The sequence below is a fragment of the Heteronotia binoei genome, chromosome 9, assembly GCF_032191835.1.
Source record: "Heteronotia binoei isolate CCM8104 ecotype False Entrance Well chromosome 9, APGP_CSIRO_Hbin_v1, whole genome shotgun sequence".
Lineage (NCBI taxonomy): Eukaryota > Metazoa > Chordata > Lepidosauria > Squamata > Gekkonidae > Heteronotia > Heteronotia binoei.
Window position 1 is genome coordinate 35,038,570 of NC_083231.1, and position 18,111 is coordinate 35,056,680.

General features: G+C 40.8%; 1 protein-coding gene across 1 annotated transcript in view; it reads left to right on the top strand.

Moving 5' to 3' along the window:
• Positions 1-332: 332 nt before the first annotated feature.
• Positions 333-18,111, top strand: part of MTNR1A (melatonin receptor 1A) — a 60,654-nt gene continuing 42,875 nt past the window's right edge. Inside the window, exons 1-2 of the mRNA XM_060246430.1 lie at positions 333-456; positions 9,044-9,240. Of these exons, the coding sequence (XP_060102413.1) occupies positions 9,177-9,240 (64 nt within the window). The 5' untranslated portion in view covers positions 333-456; positions 9,044-9,176. The remainder of the gene's footprint in view (positions 457-9,043; positions 9,241-18,111) is intronic.

The window sequence follows — 18,111 nt, forward strand, 5'->3', positions numbered from 1 at the left end:
CACCTGGAGGCAGCGAGGCGGGGCTGACGCTGGCTGAGGAGGGGGCGGAGAGGCGGCGGGGCCGGCGACCTGCGAGGAGGAGAGGAGCCGCTGCGGCAGTCACCGGCTGGGGCCGGCGGCGGCGTCCACACGTGGCGCGAAGGGGCGAGGAGCGGCTGGCTGCGAAGTGCGAGGGAGAGGAGGAGAGGAGGGGCTTCCGAGAGCCCCGAAAGTGGCGCCCGCGCAAGTTGGCCGGGGCGGCTGGCAAGTGAGCGGCCGGGGCGGGCGGCATGCCGGGAGGCAACTGGAGCGGGCCCGACGGCTCCGAGCCGCCGCGAGACTCGCTGGCTTCGGACAGGCCCCCTTGGGTGGCTTCCACCTTGGCCGCCATCCTCATCTTCACCATCGTGGTGGACCTCCTGGGCAACCTGCTGGTCATCCTCTCCGTCTGCCGGAACAAGAAGTTGAGGAACGCGGGTGAGCAGCGGCCGGCCGGGGCACGAAGGCTTCGCAAGCCCGGGACACGCCCGCGAGCAGGAGGAGACGGGGTGGGGGAGCGGGCCTTGGGAAGACCTCTGCCCCCCCCACCTCCCCGGGATCGCCCCTTTCCTCTCGCTGCCTGCTTCGGGGGGAGGCAGAAAGCCTTCTGGGTCGCGCGCCGTCGAAGTTGGTGGGGAAGCGGGGTCGTGGGAATGCAGCCCGGGACGCGCGCGCTGGCACAGTCTGCGGCCCAGAAGCCAGCAGGGGAAACAAGGAGGCTTATCCCCGCGGACCTCTCCTTTTGAGAAGTTTGTGTGTCTTCTGAGCTCTGGGAGAGGGCGGTGTTGTGCGGCGACTTCCGCGCAAGCAAGGCTGGCTGCTTATGGCAGCCCCGTGGACTTTTTAGCACCTAGTCTTCCCCGTGGACTTCTTAGCAGCAGCCGCGGAGCCGGCGCTGCATGAGTGCAAAGAAATGTGTTTTGCTCTCCAGCAGGAGACGAGCAAATATTAGAAGGGGGGGGGGGGTGCTCATGCTGTTCTTTGGCGAAGGAGCCGAGACCAGGCTTTTCGCTGGAGAGAGCGCGGCGTGGAAAGTTCTGTTCATAAAACGATGGGACCTGTCAATTAGTCAAAGGGTGCTGGGAAAACGGTTTGGGGGAAAGTCAGCGCTCTTAAACTCTTTTTGCCCACTATTTACTGCGTTTACAGACTGAAAGCGTTTGATGGCGATATAGGTTTCTCTCCTTTTTGTGTTGCTTTAAACTGTGCTGTTAACAGATCCGTGGCCATCTCTTGAGAGCAGAACTGCTGCTTTCTGGGTTGGCTTGAGAGGCTTCCAAGTCATCTTGCTTTACAAATTTCAGACCATGTTCCTGTAACCATTCTGAAACTAACATTTTGGGAAGAGAAGGATGAAAACATGAAGGGCATTGAATCGCCAAAGCGGAGTGTTTTCCACTCCAGCTACAGTCTTATGAAGGAAGGAGAGTCTTCTGCCTTTAATGGCTTGCAGGATTTTTATATTTTTGGTTAATGCTTTGGGACCTCAGCTCTCCTTGCAACTATGGGGCTTTATAGTGCAGTCCTAAATAGAGTGAAATTAGAAGAATGTACAAAATCTGTTTAGGATTGTGCTGTTAAAATGTGGTAAAACAAGTTGGCTTAGGCAAGCTGAGAACAGTTCTGAAACGTCTATTTGCATCCAGCTGGGATGTGCCCTGTCTCAAATTCAGGATTCTGTGCAGTCCTAGAATAAATCTCATTCATGCACCGGGTGAATGGGTTTTTGGTCGCATTCTCGTATGAAGGGAATAGTGTTTGTTATGTAATTACCTGTCAGTTGGGATATCATCTGTTCAGCAGGATCCAAAGTCTTTCTGATGTGCAGCAATTCTGTTTTAATTTATTTCTCTGATGTATGACTATCCTGTGACAGGTCTATGAAATAAGAAACACAATAAGTGAATCCCTTTTGGAAGAAAGATTGGTTCACTCATTTGTAATCTTCTTAGAGGTGCAGGATGCATAACATTTTTTTTTTTTTGCTATATGAAAGCATTTCCATGTAGCAAATGAAACACAGAGTGTGTTGGCTCCTTGTATGGGTAATGCAACATCAGCTGGACACTGCCTGGATATTTGTGGTTGCTTGCAGTTTAGGAAAATACAGAAATGCAGTGGGGGAACCACACCTGGGATAATCTTTTGTGGCAATTTAAAGTGTATTGTTTGTTATTTCCTTCATTCAAGTGTTTAATTTCTAGGGGAAAAGTCTAATGAGGGTCTTAGTGAAATTAGTAAACACATGTGGAAGTTTATGAAATCTAAGCTACCTGCATTCCTGAATTAGCCTTCTAGACTTACCCACTCAGGCATCTCCCATATTGAAAGGCCATAGCATAATGAGGAGCACAAAATGCTGGGTTCCAATCCTGGCTCCACAGTAAAGATATCAGATAGCAGTTGTGAACTTGCAGGGTTAGGATACAGTCTGTTGAGTATAACTGTCTTCACTTCCCTGTATAAATTTACAGCCATTTCTTGTGGATCTTGATAAATCAGATGATTCTTTGGGCTTTGGAACATTCTGAATGAGACATAGATCACACCTGTGGGATCCTGAGTGGGGTTACTATATCTTGGAACTCAGACTTGCCTAGAAACTATACTGTTTGCATTGTTCAATGAGCAGATCTGCCATATTCAGAACTAGGATTCCTCACAACATTCTGCTGCTGTTATCATGCATGCCTCTTTTCTCAGTCTCATCCCTTTTTCTTGTTCCTTTGATTTTATTCTCACAGCTGAAATTGAGGATAGACAGGAGTTGTGCTAACTTACTAATTGTGTACCATTAGGGAAAATATGAATTCCTGCAAAGTATCATTTGGCAGGTTTGAGGTCAGACAGGTGACTAGCTACTTTAAACAACTAAACTGATAGAGTAGGACTTTCACCCCAGTATAATTTTAAAATTAAGCATAATATAGTAAAATGATGCAGAAAGTTTCCAAGCCAGTTAAACTTTTTTTTATGAAATCAAGGCTGTGCTTTGTTATGAAAAACATTTTTCATTGTCAACCACTGAAAATGGGAATAAGAGTTGGATTCATCCAGTTTATGGCTAAATCTCATCTGAGTCCTGTCCTCACTATGGGCCCTCCTCCATGTGGCTTTTGTCCATTCAGGTCTCGTAATTCCCTCCGTAGTCTTTTTGGTAATCAAAGTGGACCCCTTCTCCCTTTTGGAAGAGTGGAAAAACAGGTTAAAGCCAACCCACAGACTCTACACTAGTGAAATTTCACACCTATGAAAAGGTAACTGAGGCTGGCCATTATTTATTGTTTTGTGTGTGTAAGTGGGAAAGAGAACAAAGTTTCTTAATCATAATTATTTATGTATACATATATATATTCAATTTGTTCAGTACAAGACAAAGTACAACTGTTTGCAGAGCCACAATGGAACCTTGCGTATTAACGTTGTCATCTGGTGACTTTTCTTTTGGACTCTGGCTGGAAGGTCTGCCTGGATTAGGTGAGGGAGGAACAGAAGAGGCCTCCTGAAGAAAATAATATATAACTGAAGATCATTTTGCCCAAAAGTGGATCTGGTGGTGGTGAATGGGGAGGCTCTCGTGTGTCTCTTTGCAAAATGGTTGGAAGACAACTTCAGAATGGATTATTGGACTTCTTAATGGCTCTGAAAAACAAAAGACCTGTACACAATAGGATGGCCTTTAAAAGACCTTGGCAAGAAATGGCAACCTTCTGTTTGGCAGTGAGAAGGTTAGTGAGAGCCCGTGTTCTCAAAGCAAGAGAGGAGTATGTCATCCAAAGGGCTCCTTCCTAGTCACATACATGGCTTCAGTAGATGCTCTTCTAGACACAGAAGCTGGTGATACTCCTGGTAGGACCTTTTTACTTCATGTGCTTGACTATAACAAGTTTCATCTGATTTTTATTTTATTTTTTTTGTTTAGGATTTTACATCCTCTGGGAGAAAAGTTCAGTCCCTGATGCTAGGACAGCTAGGGAACTGCTTATTGTCATATCCTGATCCTGATATGTACTCAGAGAAGCCCTGGATACATAAGCTGTCCTGTTCCATTCAAGTAAGAGAGAGCAGATTTGCACAGAAGGCACACAAAACTAATGTATAAATGTGTTGCCTCCCCTGAAATGCCTGGGGCAGCCCTTTGTGGCAGCAGACATTCTGTGTGTGCACACAGCCACTTCCATTTGTGGAAATTATTTATTGACTTCATTTTGTCTCCCCACTTTATTCCCCAGGCAGTGGTGACCCAAAGTGGCTTCCATCAGTCTCTTTCTCCATTGTATTCTCACAACAACCCTGTGAGGTAGGTTAGGCTGGGAGGCATGACCAGTTCAAGGTCACCTAGCAAGCTTTCATGGCAAAGTGGGAATTCGAACCTGGGTCTCCAAGATCAAAATCCAACACTAACCACTGTACCACATTGGCTCTCAGGATGGATCAGGGTTGAAATAATAAATGTTGTCCTATATGGGATTTAACTTTTCTGTAAATTGTTATAGAAGGCATAAGGATTTTAGGATGTGAATTACAGTCATCTGTATCGTATCATTCTACTGTCCCTTTGGAGTAAACAGACTTTGGAGCTCTTAAGTGGCTCTTCAGCTGGAGAAAGAGCTATGTTAAGTTGGAGAAAGGCTAACTAACCTAGTTAGTTTCAGATTTTGCAGGGTTAAGATACATTCCGTTGAGTATAACTGTCTTCACTTAACACTCGTCTGTAAGTTGATGTCTCTTGTCATGGATGATTCATTATTATAAAACATCAACATATCATAGAACATAATTATTTTTCTTTAGTCAGTATCTCTCAAAACACAATAGATTCTTCTCCCTTAAAGTTCTGTAGCTTTGTGCTGTCTTTCTTTTTTAATAAGCATCCTTGCTGAAGGGTAATCCCTGTTGAAGACCAGAGTCTCATTCCCATTAGAGCTTTGGAAGCATCCTTACTATGTTTTTGTCATATTTTCCCACTTTTTCACACCACCAGGGTTAAGAAAGTTTTGCAGCTGGTCGTGACTTAACCCAGGGATGTCTTAGAAAGCAGTTCTATTTGGCAACCCTACCCAGTTATAATAAGGAAGAGAAATTGTCAAAGCTGGCATGAGATTCCACATTTAATGTGAAGTCTGTTTTGGGATTGTTGTTCTTATATGTTGCTGTTGTTATTTATTCAATTTATTAATCGCCCCATCTCTGAGCGGTGTGCATCAATAATGTGGGAATACATAAATTTAAAACCAATAAAACAGCTCAAGCGAAAACATCTTAGATCTTTCAAACTCCTAATGGTGCCCTATTAATTTCTTCTGTTCCAGACTGCTGGATGTCGCATAGTAGGAGTGCCAAAGAGATGTATTCTGTAACTCTAAAATGTTTATGGTCTGACCACTCTAAAATGTTTATGGTCTGACTGTGTACTACAGATTAGAGTTGAGGCCTATGGGAAAGGAAATAGCCCCTCAAAATACAGCGCTTGGCTATTTTTTTCTATTATAACTTTTGCAGTTATGTGCCCTTCTCTTTTCCTCTTGTCTCTGTTCACACATTACTTCTAACTGAGCCAGGAAATGAGGGCCAGCACACAAGGGGCACACGTGTCCATTTTTCTGCACTGAGAACATTTCCATGTGGGAAAATTCTGTGCCTGCAGTGTATACATGTTAACATGTGACAAATGAACATAGCCTATTTGTGGCTTCTTCACTCCTCTGACAGACATGGTGAAACAGACATAAATGAACATATCATACATTATGGTGTGTACTACAAATTAAACTTGAGGCCTACGGGATACCATCATGAAAGGAAATAGCCCCTCAAAATACAGCGCTTGGCTATTTTTTTCTATTATAACTTTTGCAGCTATGTGCCCTTGTTACATAGAAGTGATGTTAGTGCAAGATGTGTGATGAAGCCCTGAAAAGCTGGTATACTTGTGTGAGCAATCTGTGATGTGGCAGGAGTGGTGTTGAGGAGTGCTTCCTTTCCCCCAGAATGCATTTGGAAACAGATTGTTTGGGGATAGGTCAACAGGAAACCAAAGCAAGGTTGGAGATAATGAAGTTCTTCAAGAAGAGAAAGCTTTGCTATTGCTATAACATTACAGCATTTAGCAAAAAAGGGGGCGGGGATCCAGTGTTGCACAATCCTTGCTTATTTATAGGATTGTTTCAGTGTTTTACAGTGATTTGGAAGAATCAGGATCAGATGGACAGGTTAAAAAAACCAGTAGTTTAACAACGTGACCGAGAAGGTATTGTGAACGAAGGACAAGCCATCAGCTACTTATTTCAGCCTTCTAGGGATCTGCAGTCTTCCAGGCTACCTTTCTGCTGAGGACTCAAAAAATGGGAGAGATGCAGATCAAACCCCTCTGCAAGGCACAGTGCCTTGCCTTTGAGGTTGTGTTGGGTTAGGTGGAGTTGTGCAGACCTGCAGTAGGGTAGACCACACACTTGCTCTTTGAAATGAAGATTGACACTAGAAGTCTATGAATTTGAAAAAGCATGCTAGATGTATTAAAGTGCTTCTCTCATTGATTATATCCTTATGCCTTCAGTGCTATTTGTGCAAAGAAAACAATACATCAAGAACAAGGGAACCGAACAGTTGCAAATCTTGATCTATGGAACTGTAATTAAAAAAAACAAAAACAAAACCACGTAATCAGAATGCAAGGTCAGAACCCTTATGATAGCTAGCTGAAATGTTATACAAAAGGTTTCTTTCGTGCCCCATCACAAAAGAAGTAGTTTTCAGGTATTATTTTAATTTAGAAAGAAATTAGAAGAAGCCACTAAGAAACAGAAACTTTGCTTGCATTTTTAAAGTAAGGATTTGAGACAGAAGACCCCAATTTCACAGATCACTGCTTCCTTAAAAGTCTCTCTGTATTGCGTTATTGTTGGCTAGTACAGAATGCAAAACTGGACAATTAACATTTAGGCAGCACCGTGTTCTTCTGTATGAGCAGCACTTAAATTTTCTGGATTATTTCTTATATGTATATTGCTGAATTTAACCTGCACCTGGCAAAACAACAAGATACAGTTAGGGTGCATTCACACTACACTACACTAATGCATTTTACATCCGGGTTTTTGCTGTGTAAGAATAGCAAAAATCCGGATGTAAAACATATTAGTGTAGTGTGAATGTACCCTTATCAACCAAAACATAAAATGTTACAAAACTAGTGAAGCAAAGTTTTTTGGATGTGTAGGATCATTAAAAGCAGCCCCGTGGTGCACAGTGGTAAAGCTGCAGTTCTGCAGTCCAAACTCTCTGCTCATGACCTGAGTTCGATTCTGCAGAAGCTGGGTTCAGGTAGCCGGCTCAATGTTGACTCTGCCTTCCATCCTTCTGAGGTCGATAAAATGAGTACCCAGCTCACTGGGAGAAAAGTGTAGATGACTGGGGAAGGCAATGGCAAACCACCCCATAAAAAATCTGCCGTGATAACGTGATGTGATGTCACCCCAGAGTCGGAAACAACTGGTGCTTGCACAGGGGACTACCTTTACCTTTTTTTTTTTTTAGGATCATTAACCTTCTTTTGACTCACACCTTACCATGGTGCTGTACAGATGTTATGCTATCTCCCCATGTTAAAATCAGGTAGCAGTCATGGGATCCATACTCCTTTGCTCCTTTTGTTTCATGTTCAGATGTCTGTGTTAACAGAGGTTTGGCTTTACTTTCTTCACTGTCATTTGATCAGCTGTAACTGAGGTCTCCTCTTAGCCAGGGCTTGCAAATCCATTTCTGACCCTTATTGGTGTTGATGGTGGTTAGTGTTGCTGCAGATACTAAGCATAGGAGAGGATGACAAGGAAAGAGAGAGTTGTCTGTGGTAAGTGAAAGCCCAAGGAGCCCTCAGTCTGCGCATTCCCTAGCCTGCTCTCAGTTTCCAAACCATGGTTTGTAGAGAAACAAGAGTTCTCCAAGCCTTTTAAAACAGTATTGTGAAAAGGTATCTAAGCCAGGGGTGTCAAACTCATTTGTTATGAGGGCTGGATCTGACATAAATAAGACCTTATTGGGCTGGGCCATAAAATGTAATGCTAGGTAACGGAGATATAAACTTTATAAAAGACACAGACAAACACAAAAGATTTTTTTAAAACTCCTAAAATGAAACGTGCTTCAAGGATTAGCATTGCTGCAATACTGTGGTCAGTATCAAAGCAAGCTCTTCCTCCTGCTCCACTTCCTCCCCAAGAGAGGAGCCTCAGCTAATGGGGAAAATAGAGGCTTTGCTCTGTGGCTTCTGTGCAATTGAGAAATCCTGGCAAAGCAAGCTGTGATGCGGAAGGAAGCAAGAGAGAGGGAGAAGGAAGCAGACCTGCTTGTGGGCCTGATAGGAGCCCACAGGCCGCACTTTTGACACCCCTGATCTAAGCTGTATGATCAGCATGATCATGTGAGGCAGTTGTGCTGGATTGTACCACTTCAGAACTCAAATGGATAGTGGAATGGTTTCACATCTAAAAATGTTCCTGTCACATAGAACACTAGCATCTTTTTCTAGTATTATAGTTTTGTATGTCCAGGGAGGTGGGGGTTTTTAGAAACAATGTGGAGCATTTAGTTACCCATCTGCAGTCTAGAGTAGTATAGTCTGCTGAGGACTGCACCATGTCATTCCACTGATTGTCTAGCTTGGCTCTCATTGATCTTTGTATTTCAAAAGGCTGAATAAGTACTTTAAAGCCTACAGCCCTTATAGTCAAGCCCTTAACAACATTCTTGATCTTCTGGGCTTGCAGAATTGGATCTTGGTTTCTTGTAAAATATAAGTGATATAATAATCTGACTGATGAAAAGTCTTCTATTGCAGGGTAAGAATGCTCTTCTGATAATCAGTCTGCCACTGTTATCCATGTTGTTCTTGATGGTTTGTTTTTAAATTGAACAAATTGGTTTCTGTCAGTATTTTTCATTGCCTGATTTTTTAAAAAAAACCCAAAATACATAGATTTTGTTGTTCTTTGAGTTTTGAAGTAAGAAAGGCCTTGTCTTGTTACAGGTATCTTTTGAACCCCTTCCGGATGGCCTAAGGCCACATAGAAGACGCATGGAACATCTAGAGCATTGGAAGTTCAGTTGTCCTCCAGCAAGACATCTAATAAAACACAGATTCAGGATCTGATGAAAAATGGATGGACAGTGGGATGGCAATGAACATTGCTATTTCAATCTTACAAATATCAGGTAGCAAAAATGGTAAGCAAATTGTATACAGCAGAAGTGATAGTGGAAACGTCTGCTTGATTTGTAGAATTTCATCAACTGTATATGAAAAATGAAATCCAAAGTACATTTTTATATGCAACTTTATGTCTAATTCTGTATTTCCTGCTCTTTCTCAAATTTGAAGGATCACTATAGCTTATAATGGACTTCCTAATGTACAAGCAATTAAATATAAAATTGTTCTGTGCCAACATATATATGAAATGTGTCTTGATTTCTGAACTGATCACAGAATTGAATTGATTTTCGTCTGTAACACCAGAATGTCTATCTACTTTCTTTCCTTCCACCTTTGCTGAGCTGTACTTCTGTTATCCTTTATACCTTTAATGTTCTGCTTTCAAAAATGCTTTTTGGACAATGACTGTTATGGAACATCTTAATGATAGAAATGTTCTCAGCAATGCACATATGGCTGCTGGGCTTTCCTTGTCATGGGCAGTATAAATTGTGCATTTTTTTAGCTGGGGGGGGGGATTACATGTTCTTGTTCTTGGCAGGTTTTTTCTTTATGATCTGATCAAGGTATCATCTTGGTTGTTCCAATTTTTGGTGAATTATGGGGCACAGGGAACTATTTTTAAAAAAATACTTTTTTAAAAAAATGTCTTTTATCATATATACACATTTATTGTTGCACATTTTTCTCTATATATGCAAAAATACATTACTGTATATGTCTGATGTAGTTTCCCCATGAGAGTTTTATGTTTGGACTAATGGGCAGGAGTTGGTTATGACTTGGTCTTATTGCAAGCACAGTGATTTACTTATGTGTGTTCACTTAGTGCCTAATGATATGATACACTGTCCTCGTGATCATCCTAGGTTGGATCAACCAGCCATGTGCTGGGCATTATCCTCAGCCCAATTCATATGGAGATTACAGTGTACAATAGAGTGGAGTTCAATCTCCCCTTCTTTTAAAATGTGAAAGTTTCAGTGAATCTTGCACTTTGCCTGTGAGTATGCATGTATCCTGTCAATACACAGTGCAAACAGCTCACCCCTTGAGCTGTTTCAGGTCAGGAAAATGGCATAGGGTTGAAGTAGGATTGCCAGGCCTATCTGGCAAGCCTCTCTTCTTGCAGCTGCTCTGAGAGGCAGCCAAGAAGGGGAGGGGGCGGAGGAAATGCTGTCAGGCCAACAGTGTGATGTCATTTACAGGTTTCCCCTGGACATTAGACCTTTTAGGAATTGCAGGGAAGTCTGTGGTTTTATCATAGAGTTTCAGGAGATTCCAAGGGAGGTGTGATGTCACTTCTGGGTTCCCTTCGGAAGTGACAACATGCCATGAGGGACAGAAGGCAGTCCTGCCTCTGACAGGAATAACAGCCACTCTGTTGTTTCATCCTTGAGCCTGTGGGAGTGCTTCTCCAGTGTCTTTTAAGGGAGGAGTGGAAAGTTGGAGGGAAGCACAGCGGGAGTAAATTTTTGGTCTGTTTCAGCAAGAGAGCAAACAGTTTGACAGGTAGCAGTGCCTAGTAGCATGGCATACTTCTGGGAGAGAACAGAATACCCAGTTGTGATGCCTCTCTCTCGTGATAAGCAGACCTTGTATTATTTAGTCTGAGTCTTGGGAAAGGGCATTCTGGTGTGCGTGTGGAATCCTATAAGTGTGAAAGGATCCAACCCAATGGCTAGTCAATTAAAGCCTATTTGTACCTGAAAGCATTAAAGAGAACTCAGACCACAATCTGAAGCCATAACTAACTTAAATTCATGTGCCTTAGCCAGGTTTCTCCTTTGACTACCTGAAGACCTGGGCTACTTATCTGTTCTTTTAAACTAATCGGAAATAAATAAATCTTTGTTATTTGCATACAACTCCTGCCTCAATGATCTTTGTGTTCTTATTGCTCACCACAAAATTTACTTTACAGCAGTGACCCTAAAGCCTTTCCACTTGCTGCCTTAGGAACATCTTGTAACTGAGAAAGATACACAGTTCTAAACAAATCTGGTTCCCCAAAATCATAAGAGGCTGTGTGGTCCCCTCAGTTGGTAGAAAGGGCCTGTCACCAATGTCATGTGGAAGACTTAAGCCCCCCCCACCGTACATCATGATCTTAATCTAGATCAACCTTAAAACTCCATACACCCCTAGGAATTCAGTTCTTAGTGTAACTTCTAAAATCAAAACTCAGAGAGATTTCAAAAAGATCTTTCTTAAGTGAAAGAACTGAGGGAGTTCAATTGAGTTAATGTCTTTGGACAGTTTGATCCCACCTTGTCTTATTTATATTAATGAGATTAACAATAAACAAACTTCAGTTATCCTTTTCTCCTGAGATGACGAGGTATACCAAACAATGATTAATGTAAAATAGTTCAGCCCAAACAGACCATGGATTTTACAATCACAGTCTCTTCCAACTTTAATCAAGCCAGTCTCTTAGAGTTGACTGTAACTGCAGTTCTTCTCTGCTTTGGTGTTTCCATTCTTTTTTTTTCTGAGGGTTCCTTGCTGTCATAAAATAGTGATGTAAATTTTTATAAACTGGAGTCCTCCTGAGAAAAGCTGCCTGCAAAGATTGGCCTTCCAGTTATTCAAGGAAAACTAGTCAGGGTTTCACAAGTTCAGAAATCCCAGCACACATCTGATTAATTGGAGCCTGGGTGGGGGTTTTGTGTGTGTGTGATAAGTGTGAAATGGCACAAGAGCAATCTGTCATGCAAATGGGATCTCAGGGGCACAGAGTTGGAAGGTACCTCCAGGGTCATCTAGTCCAACCCCCTGCACAATGCAGAAAAAAAAGTAAGTGTATTCAATGGGTTTTGCTCCAGGAACATGGGTTCGCAGCCTTAGTCAGAATTAAGTCCTGCGCTGTTCCTTCTAGGGGTGTACATTCAGCTAAATCTGAGCCCCTCCCCCCCAATTCCAAAAACTACCTTATCGGTATTTTCTGGATAGTCTTCCGGCCACATATAGATTTGGCCATTTTTCAGTTATTGGGATTTTTCAGGACCACCAGATAATGGAAGTTAAAGGGAACATGGTCCCTTTAAATGCCTTCCAGGTGAACTCATAGTTTGAAGAAGGTTTAATGGGCTTGTGAGCCCTTTTAAATGCCTTTGGAGTTCACTCTTAGAATCATGGCTTGGAGAAGGCATTTAAAGAAACTGCAAAGCGTTTAAACACGTTTTGGGTTTTTTTCCTCCATTGAAAACAGTGGAGAATGGGGGCACCATCTTTGGGACGCATAGAATTGGAACCCTGGTCTAATCTTTTGGAAACTTAGGGAGATTGAGGCAAGGCAACAAATTGGCAGCATTTAAAGCAGGGGTGTCGAACTCATTTGTCATGAGGGCCAGATCTGACATAAATGAGACCTTGTTGGGCCAGGTCATGTCGGGTTGGGCTGGGCCATGTGTGTACCTATTTAAGATTAGGTAGCAGAGATATACATTTTATAAAGAACACAGACAAACACAAATATATATATATTTAAAAAAAACATGCTTAAAACTTTAGCACTGATTGGTCTTAAAGATACTTTCTTTGTATCTTTCCCATGGCATCCAGGGAACTGGGCAAAGGAAGCTCTGACTTTTTCCTTCCTTCCCCAGGGAACCAGGAGGGAAAGAAGCCTCAGCCAATGGAGAAAATAGAGGTTTTTCTCTGTAGCTCCTGTGCAATTGAGTAAGCCTTGTAAAACAAGCTGTTATGCAGAAGGAAGCAAGATCTAGGGAGAAGGAAGCAGATTACAGCCAGTTGCTGGGGGGCCTGATAGGAGCCCTCTGGGGACCTGATTCAGCCCCCGAACTGCATGTCTGACACCCCTGATTTAGAGCCTCTAACTAAACAAAAAACACAACAGCCCCCCAACCCGTTCATTATGAGGGAGTGTACACCAGCATAAGAACATGGTGATGCCAGCATTATGTTACGTTGGTGTTGTGGGTTACTATTGCTAGTTGGACTGGAGTATCACTCTGCTAAATTTTGAAGGTCATGATTTTTACTTGAAAGTTTTATGCCAATAAAGGTAGTTGTTGTTGTCATCGTTACTTGAAAGTTTAAAATCAGCTCTTCTCAACAATTTTGACAAAAAAATTAAACCGGAAATATTCTTAACCAACCTCAAGGTCTTATGCAGTTGAAATGAATTCACAGACATTTACCATCCTTTGGTCTGGATAAAATTGTAACCAAAATAACATTTTTTACTTTTGATTGTTCAAAATAATCAGGAGTTACTGTAAAACAAGTTAAAGGGATATTATTCTGAACAAATAAAGTTCATATCTCCGGTACCTTGTGTTATATTTTATGGAACACATGGCCTGGCTCAACAAAGTGACAATCATGTCAGATCCGTCCCTCAGAACAAATGAGTTTGACACCCCTGCTTTAAAAAATTGTTTCACTAGTGATTTGGGAGTAGTTATGTACATGTACAAAATACATTTCAGATATCCACTTCTGGTTCTAGCTTGGAGAGAGCAAGACACTGCTGTGTTCTCATTGTAGAGCTTTCTATTTCTTTCTTTCTTTCTTTCTTTCTTTCTTTCTTTCTTTCTTTCTTTCTTTCTTTCTTTCTTTCTTTCTTTCTCTCTCTCTCTCTCTCTCTCTCTTTCTCTCTTTCTTTCTTTATTCATTTATTTATTCTGTCTTTTCTGCTTTTCTTTGCTAGCAGTTTATCTTCCTAGTCTTTTAATTTAATTGGGCTTTCTTTCTCTCTCTTTTTCTTTCTTTCTTTCTTTCTTTCTTTCTTTCTTTCTTTCTTTCTTTCTTTCTTTCTTTCTTTCTTTCTTTCTTTCTTTCTTTCTTTCTTCTCTCTCTCTCTCTCTTTCTTTCTCTCTTTCTTTCTTTATTCATTTATTTATTCTGTCTTTTCTGCTTTTCTTTGCTAGCAGTTTATCTTCCTAGTCTTTTAATTTAATTGGGCTTTTATCTGGACCTGGAAGGGAGGAAAAGATGGAGGGATTTCCTGGGTTGTGTTTTGTCTGCGCTCCACAGAGTGGGGGTTTTTTAAATGCTATTTTACCTATATAGTATATATTTTAACTTATAAGTCCCCTGTTCCTGGAGTATGAGATTTATAGAAGACAGTGTTTTATATTATTGGTAGTTGTATTCCTTGGGACTTTCTCACTTTGTGTAGATAAGGCTAACGCTGAACTTGTGGTTAATTGCTACATCTACTCAGCATTACATCTGAGCGGGGAGGAATAGTTAGTAATTGAATGATTGGTTGGTTTTGGTGGGAGGAAGAAAGGTTTATTCAGATTGGTTGAGATTGTTTTACTATTTGGTTTCTACTTTTTATACTTTATATAAATTAGTAAGACTGATAAATAAGCTTGGTGCAGAACTGTGTGACCTGGGAAACTGAGAACAGAGAATTGTGATGAGGAAGTTTATTTAACTCTCATGTCACTATGTGACTTTTTTTCCTTGCAAGGGATAGGTTTAATTAATTGCAGCATCTTTTTATTGCACATTTAACCCACATATTAAGAGACTGAACTGATAGAGACCTTTTGCAGGGGTGTTGAACTCATTTGTTATGAGGGCTGGATTTGACACAAATGGGACTTTGTGGGGCCAAGCCATGTGCATCATAAAATGTAATGTCAGGTAGCAGAGATATAAACTTTATACAAATAAATGCAATTAAAGATTATTTTTTTAAACTTTTTTACTTAAAATACAAACATGCTTAAAACTCTTGTGATGTTTTGTTTAAATTGGAATGGAGAATAGTGGGATTTGGCAATGAAGTCTTTAAAATAAGACATCAAGAAAAAGCACAAGGATCGCTGCAGAAACTAAAAATATAAAATGCTCTGAGTCTGGGAAAACATGAAATAGCTGGGCATTGCGAGCTTCTCCCCCCCCCCCCCCACCTTCCCAAGGTCTGCTCAGATTGGCAATGGCTCTCCAGTGTAATATCCCTCTTGACTGTGGGTTCCCATGTTAGAGTACTCACTAGGCTCCTTTGTTTGCAGGGAGCTTCAACTGGCCATAAACACTGCAAAAGTGAAACTTTTAGCTCTACAGTACTGAAATATATTGTGGCACAGACAAAGTTGCAAAGAAACCATAGAATGGATCTTCCATTAAGGTCTCTGGGCCCAGACCAATCTATCTGGGTGCAAAGACCTTAATGGAAACTCTGTTCTGCATTTTCTATGAAGCTTTGCAAGCTCAGAAGAGCTTCCTGCTGAAGCAGGCAAAAACAAGGCAGAAGGAGCTGGGGATTTTGGCAGCCTTGGAGCTTCAAAGAGTGAGGACAGAAGGTGGGGAGAGAAAATTGCCATGGGTCTAATTGAAGCCCTGGGTGGCCAGGTGTTTGGCCCTGTTTGACAGTCTTGTATTTTACTACAAGTTGATATCATATTTTGACTCTACAAGTTGGTAGCATATTTTGATTCTACCAGTTGATACCATGTTTTGATTCTTGGTTAAATGTGAGAAAGAATATAGAATGTCCTTTTACAGGCTCTCAACCGATTAGTAAACAGAGCAAATTAGATGACTATTTTGCCCATGTTTCCTCATTAGTAATGAATAGGATTGCAGAACTGAAAAGGGGCATATTAGCACCTGATACTGAAGTTAAAAAGATCTGTCCTCAAATCCCTCAGATTTTTTTACTTGATACTGACATTGACACAGGTTTGGAAAAGATTATTAGGAATATAGAAAACCTGAAACAATTAAAAGATCAATCTGGAGATTTAACTTTGTTGGCCAATCAGACTCTAATAATTGCTGACATCTTAAGTAATATATACTTATTCGATAAACTTTCTTCCTAAATAGTTTTTTAATTCATTATAGAGAAGGTGTGATACACAAGGTTCACTCTAAGGTTAATCTATTAACTGAGAGTGATGAGCTGATAGATATCTGTAAGGTACCCGTTTTCTCTGGATCCATACAGGATTGTAATTGAACAATCTGGTTCCCAAGGTCATTAGCAAAAACACATTTAAGGTTTTTGCACAATTTGCATTATAACTCAGTTGATTTGAAATGTATTAATAAATTTCCAAATCCTCATGGTAATGATTGCTATTTGCTTTTTACTCATTAAGAATTCCTCATTGAATTATGTCACTTGAATAGTTATGGAATATTTCCCTCTAGATCATACAAGCAAACTGAGATTTTGCCTCTGTTGCATCTGAAGAAGTCTACCCAGCTTGCAAGCACCTCAGATACTGGACTTCATCAAGAAATTTATCTAGAGGGGGTAAAAGAATTCCCCCCCCCCGCCAAAATATAAAGTGGAATACAGGAACAGAGAAACATCAACAGTGAATGAACTATTGAAATCATTTAGACATCTTCCATCATCTTTTTTACACAGCTACAGGGACTGTGTGGCACCTTCGAATGTAACATTCATCCATCTTTTCTGATGAGAAACAGCTCTTCTGGCCACATTGATAACAAGGGGTCTTTTCTTGATATTAAAGTTCCACTAAGAACAATGCAAGTCAAATGATTAAATGCCAAGCCTTCAACGGTGACATCAGTAGATCGTTTGCATAATCTTTCCCCCTTGTAACGGGACAATTTAAACAGGAATTGGCAGGAACTGGACTTATTAATACAACTAGTTTACCAGTATGCTGAAGTGTCAATTATGATTGTAGGGGATCAGGGGTCATTTTGTAGAAAAAGAGGTGCCTGAGCTCATTGGTACAGCTCATTTGCATAATTAATTTGCATATACCACACATTCCTGACATCACCAGAAGGTATACTAAATTATATTAGCTCAGCATCTACCTTAAAATGCTTCTTGAATTATAATTGTCATAAGAAAGCCTTATTCCCATCATACTTTTTAATTACTGTCTTCCGTGTGGCCACACTGGCATGATGTCTGCATTATATATTTTGCTTATTTTCCCATTTTTTGTGGAGGGAATATTAAAGTTTGTCAAATCTTGGAGTTCAGCAAAATTCTCACAGGGGTTTTGAACAATGGAGCCTAGAAGCAAGTATTTGGGGGGAGGGTAAGAAAGAAAGCACAATAAAATTTAGAGGTTCTGGAGCTCCACTCCTGTGAGCTCCTGCCCAAAATGAGGCCTGCAAGTTATTATAACAGTTGAATTGAGAGCTGCATCAAATACTACTTTAGACTAACCATAAAAGATGGGAATCCCCTTGGAATTTTGGATAATCTTTATATGGTGTGAAACTCTTTAGATGTGGTGCTTAACAACGTTGGTCATTATCTGATGGTCTTTGTCTTGAAATGGGGGTTAGGTATTGCTAACAGATGTTTCCTTTTTGATAGAAAAGGTGATTACACCTTTATAAACTCCCAAACAGCAAGTGTAGTTGATTATTTTATTCTGTTTCCTGATAACGTTTTCATTGATTAAGAGATTGATGACTATGTTTTGAGTGATCACTTACCACTAAATTTAATCCTTCAAATAAAACGATGATAACATGGTTATTAAATGTAATCCCCAGATTATTATTGGGGATTCGGCTGCATTATCATAGATGGGCAAATGAAATATTAAATAATGTAGCTGAGACGTATCTTACTCCAGCCTATACCCAGTTAAAAAAGGGAATCAGGTTTTCATCTTCTGTTCAAGAGAACATAGAGAAATTATTCATGCTACACTAAGTTTTTTAGCACTAGAAAAATTACTGACCAAAAGTGGTTTAATGAAGATTGATGCATGTTGAGATGTGCAGTGTGATATGCTTTGGGGCAATTTAGGAAGTGCAATACTCAGGAAGTAAGATAGCTATCTTACTTTGAAGCGAGACTACAAAAGTCTTAATAGTGAGCTTCTCTTGAAGGAAGCAAGTTGAAAGTTGGCATAATTTAATTCATTAAATAGAGACAAATAGAATAG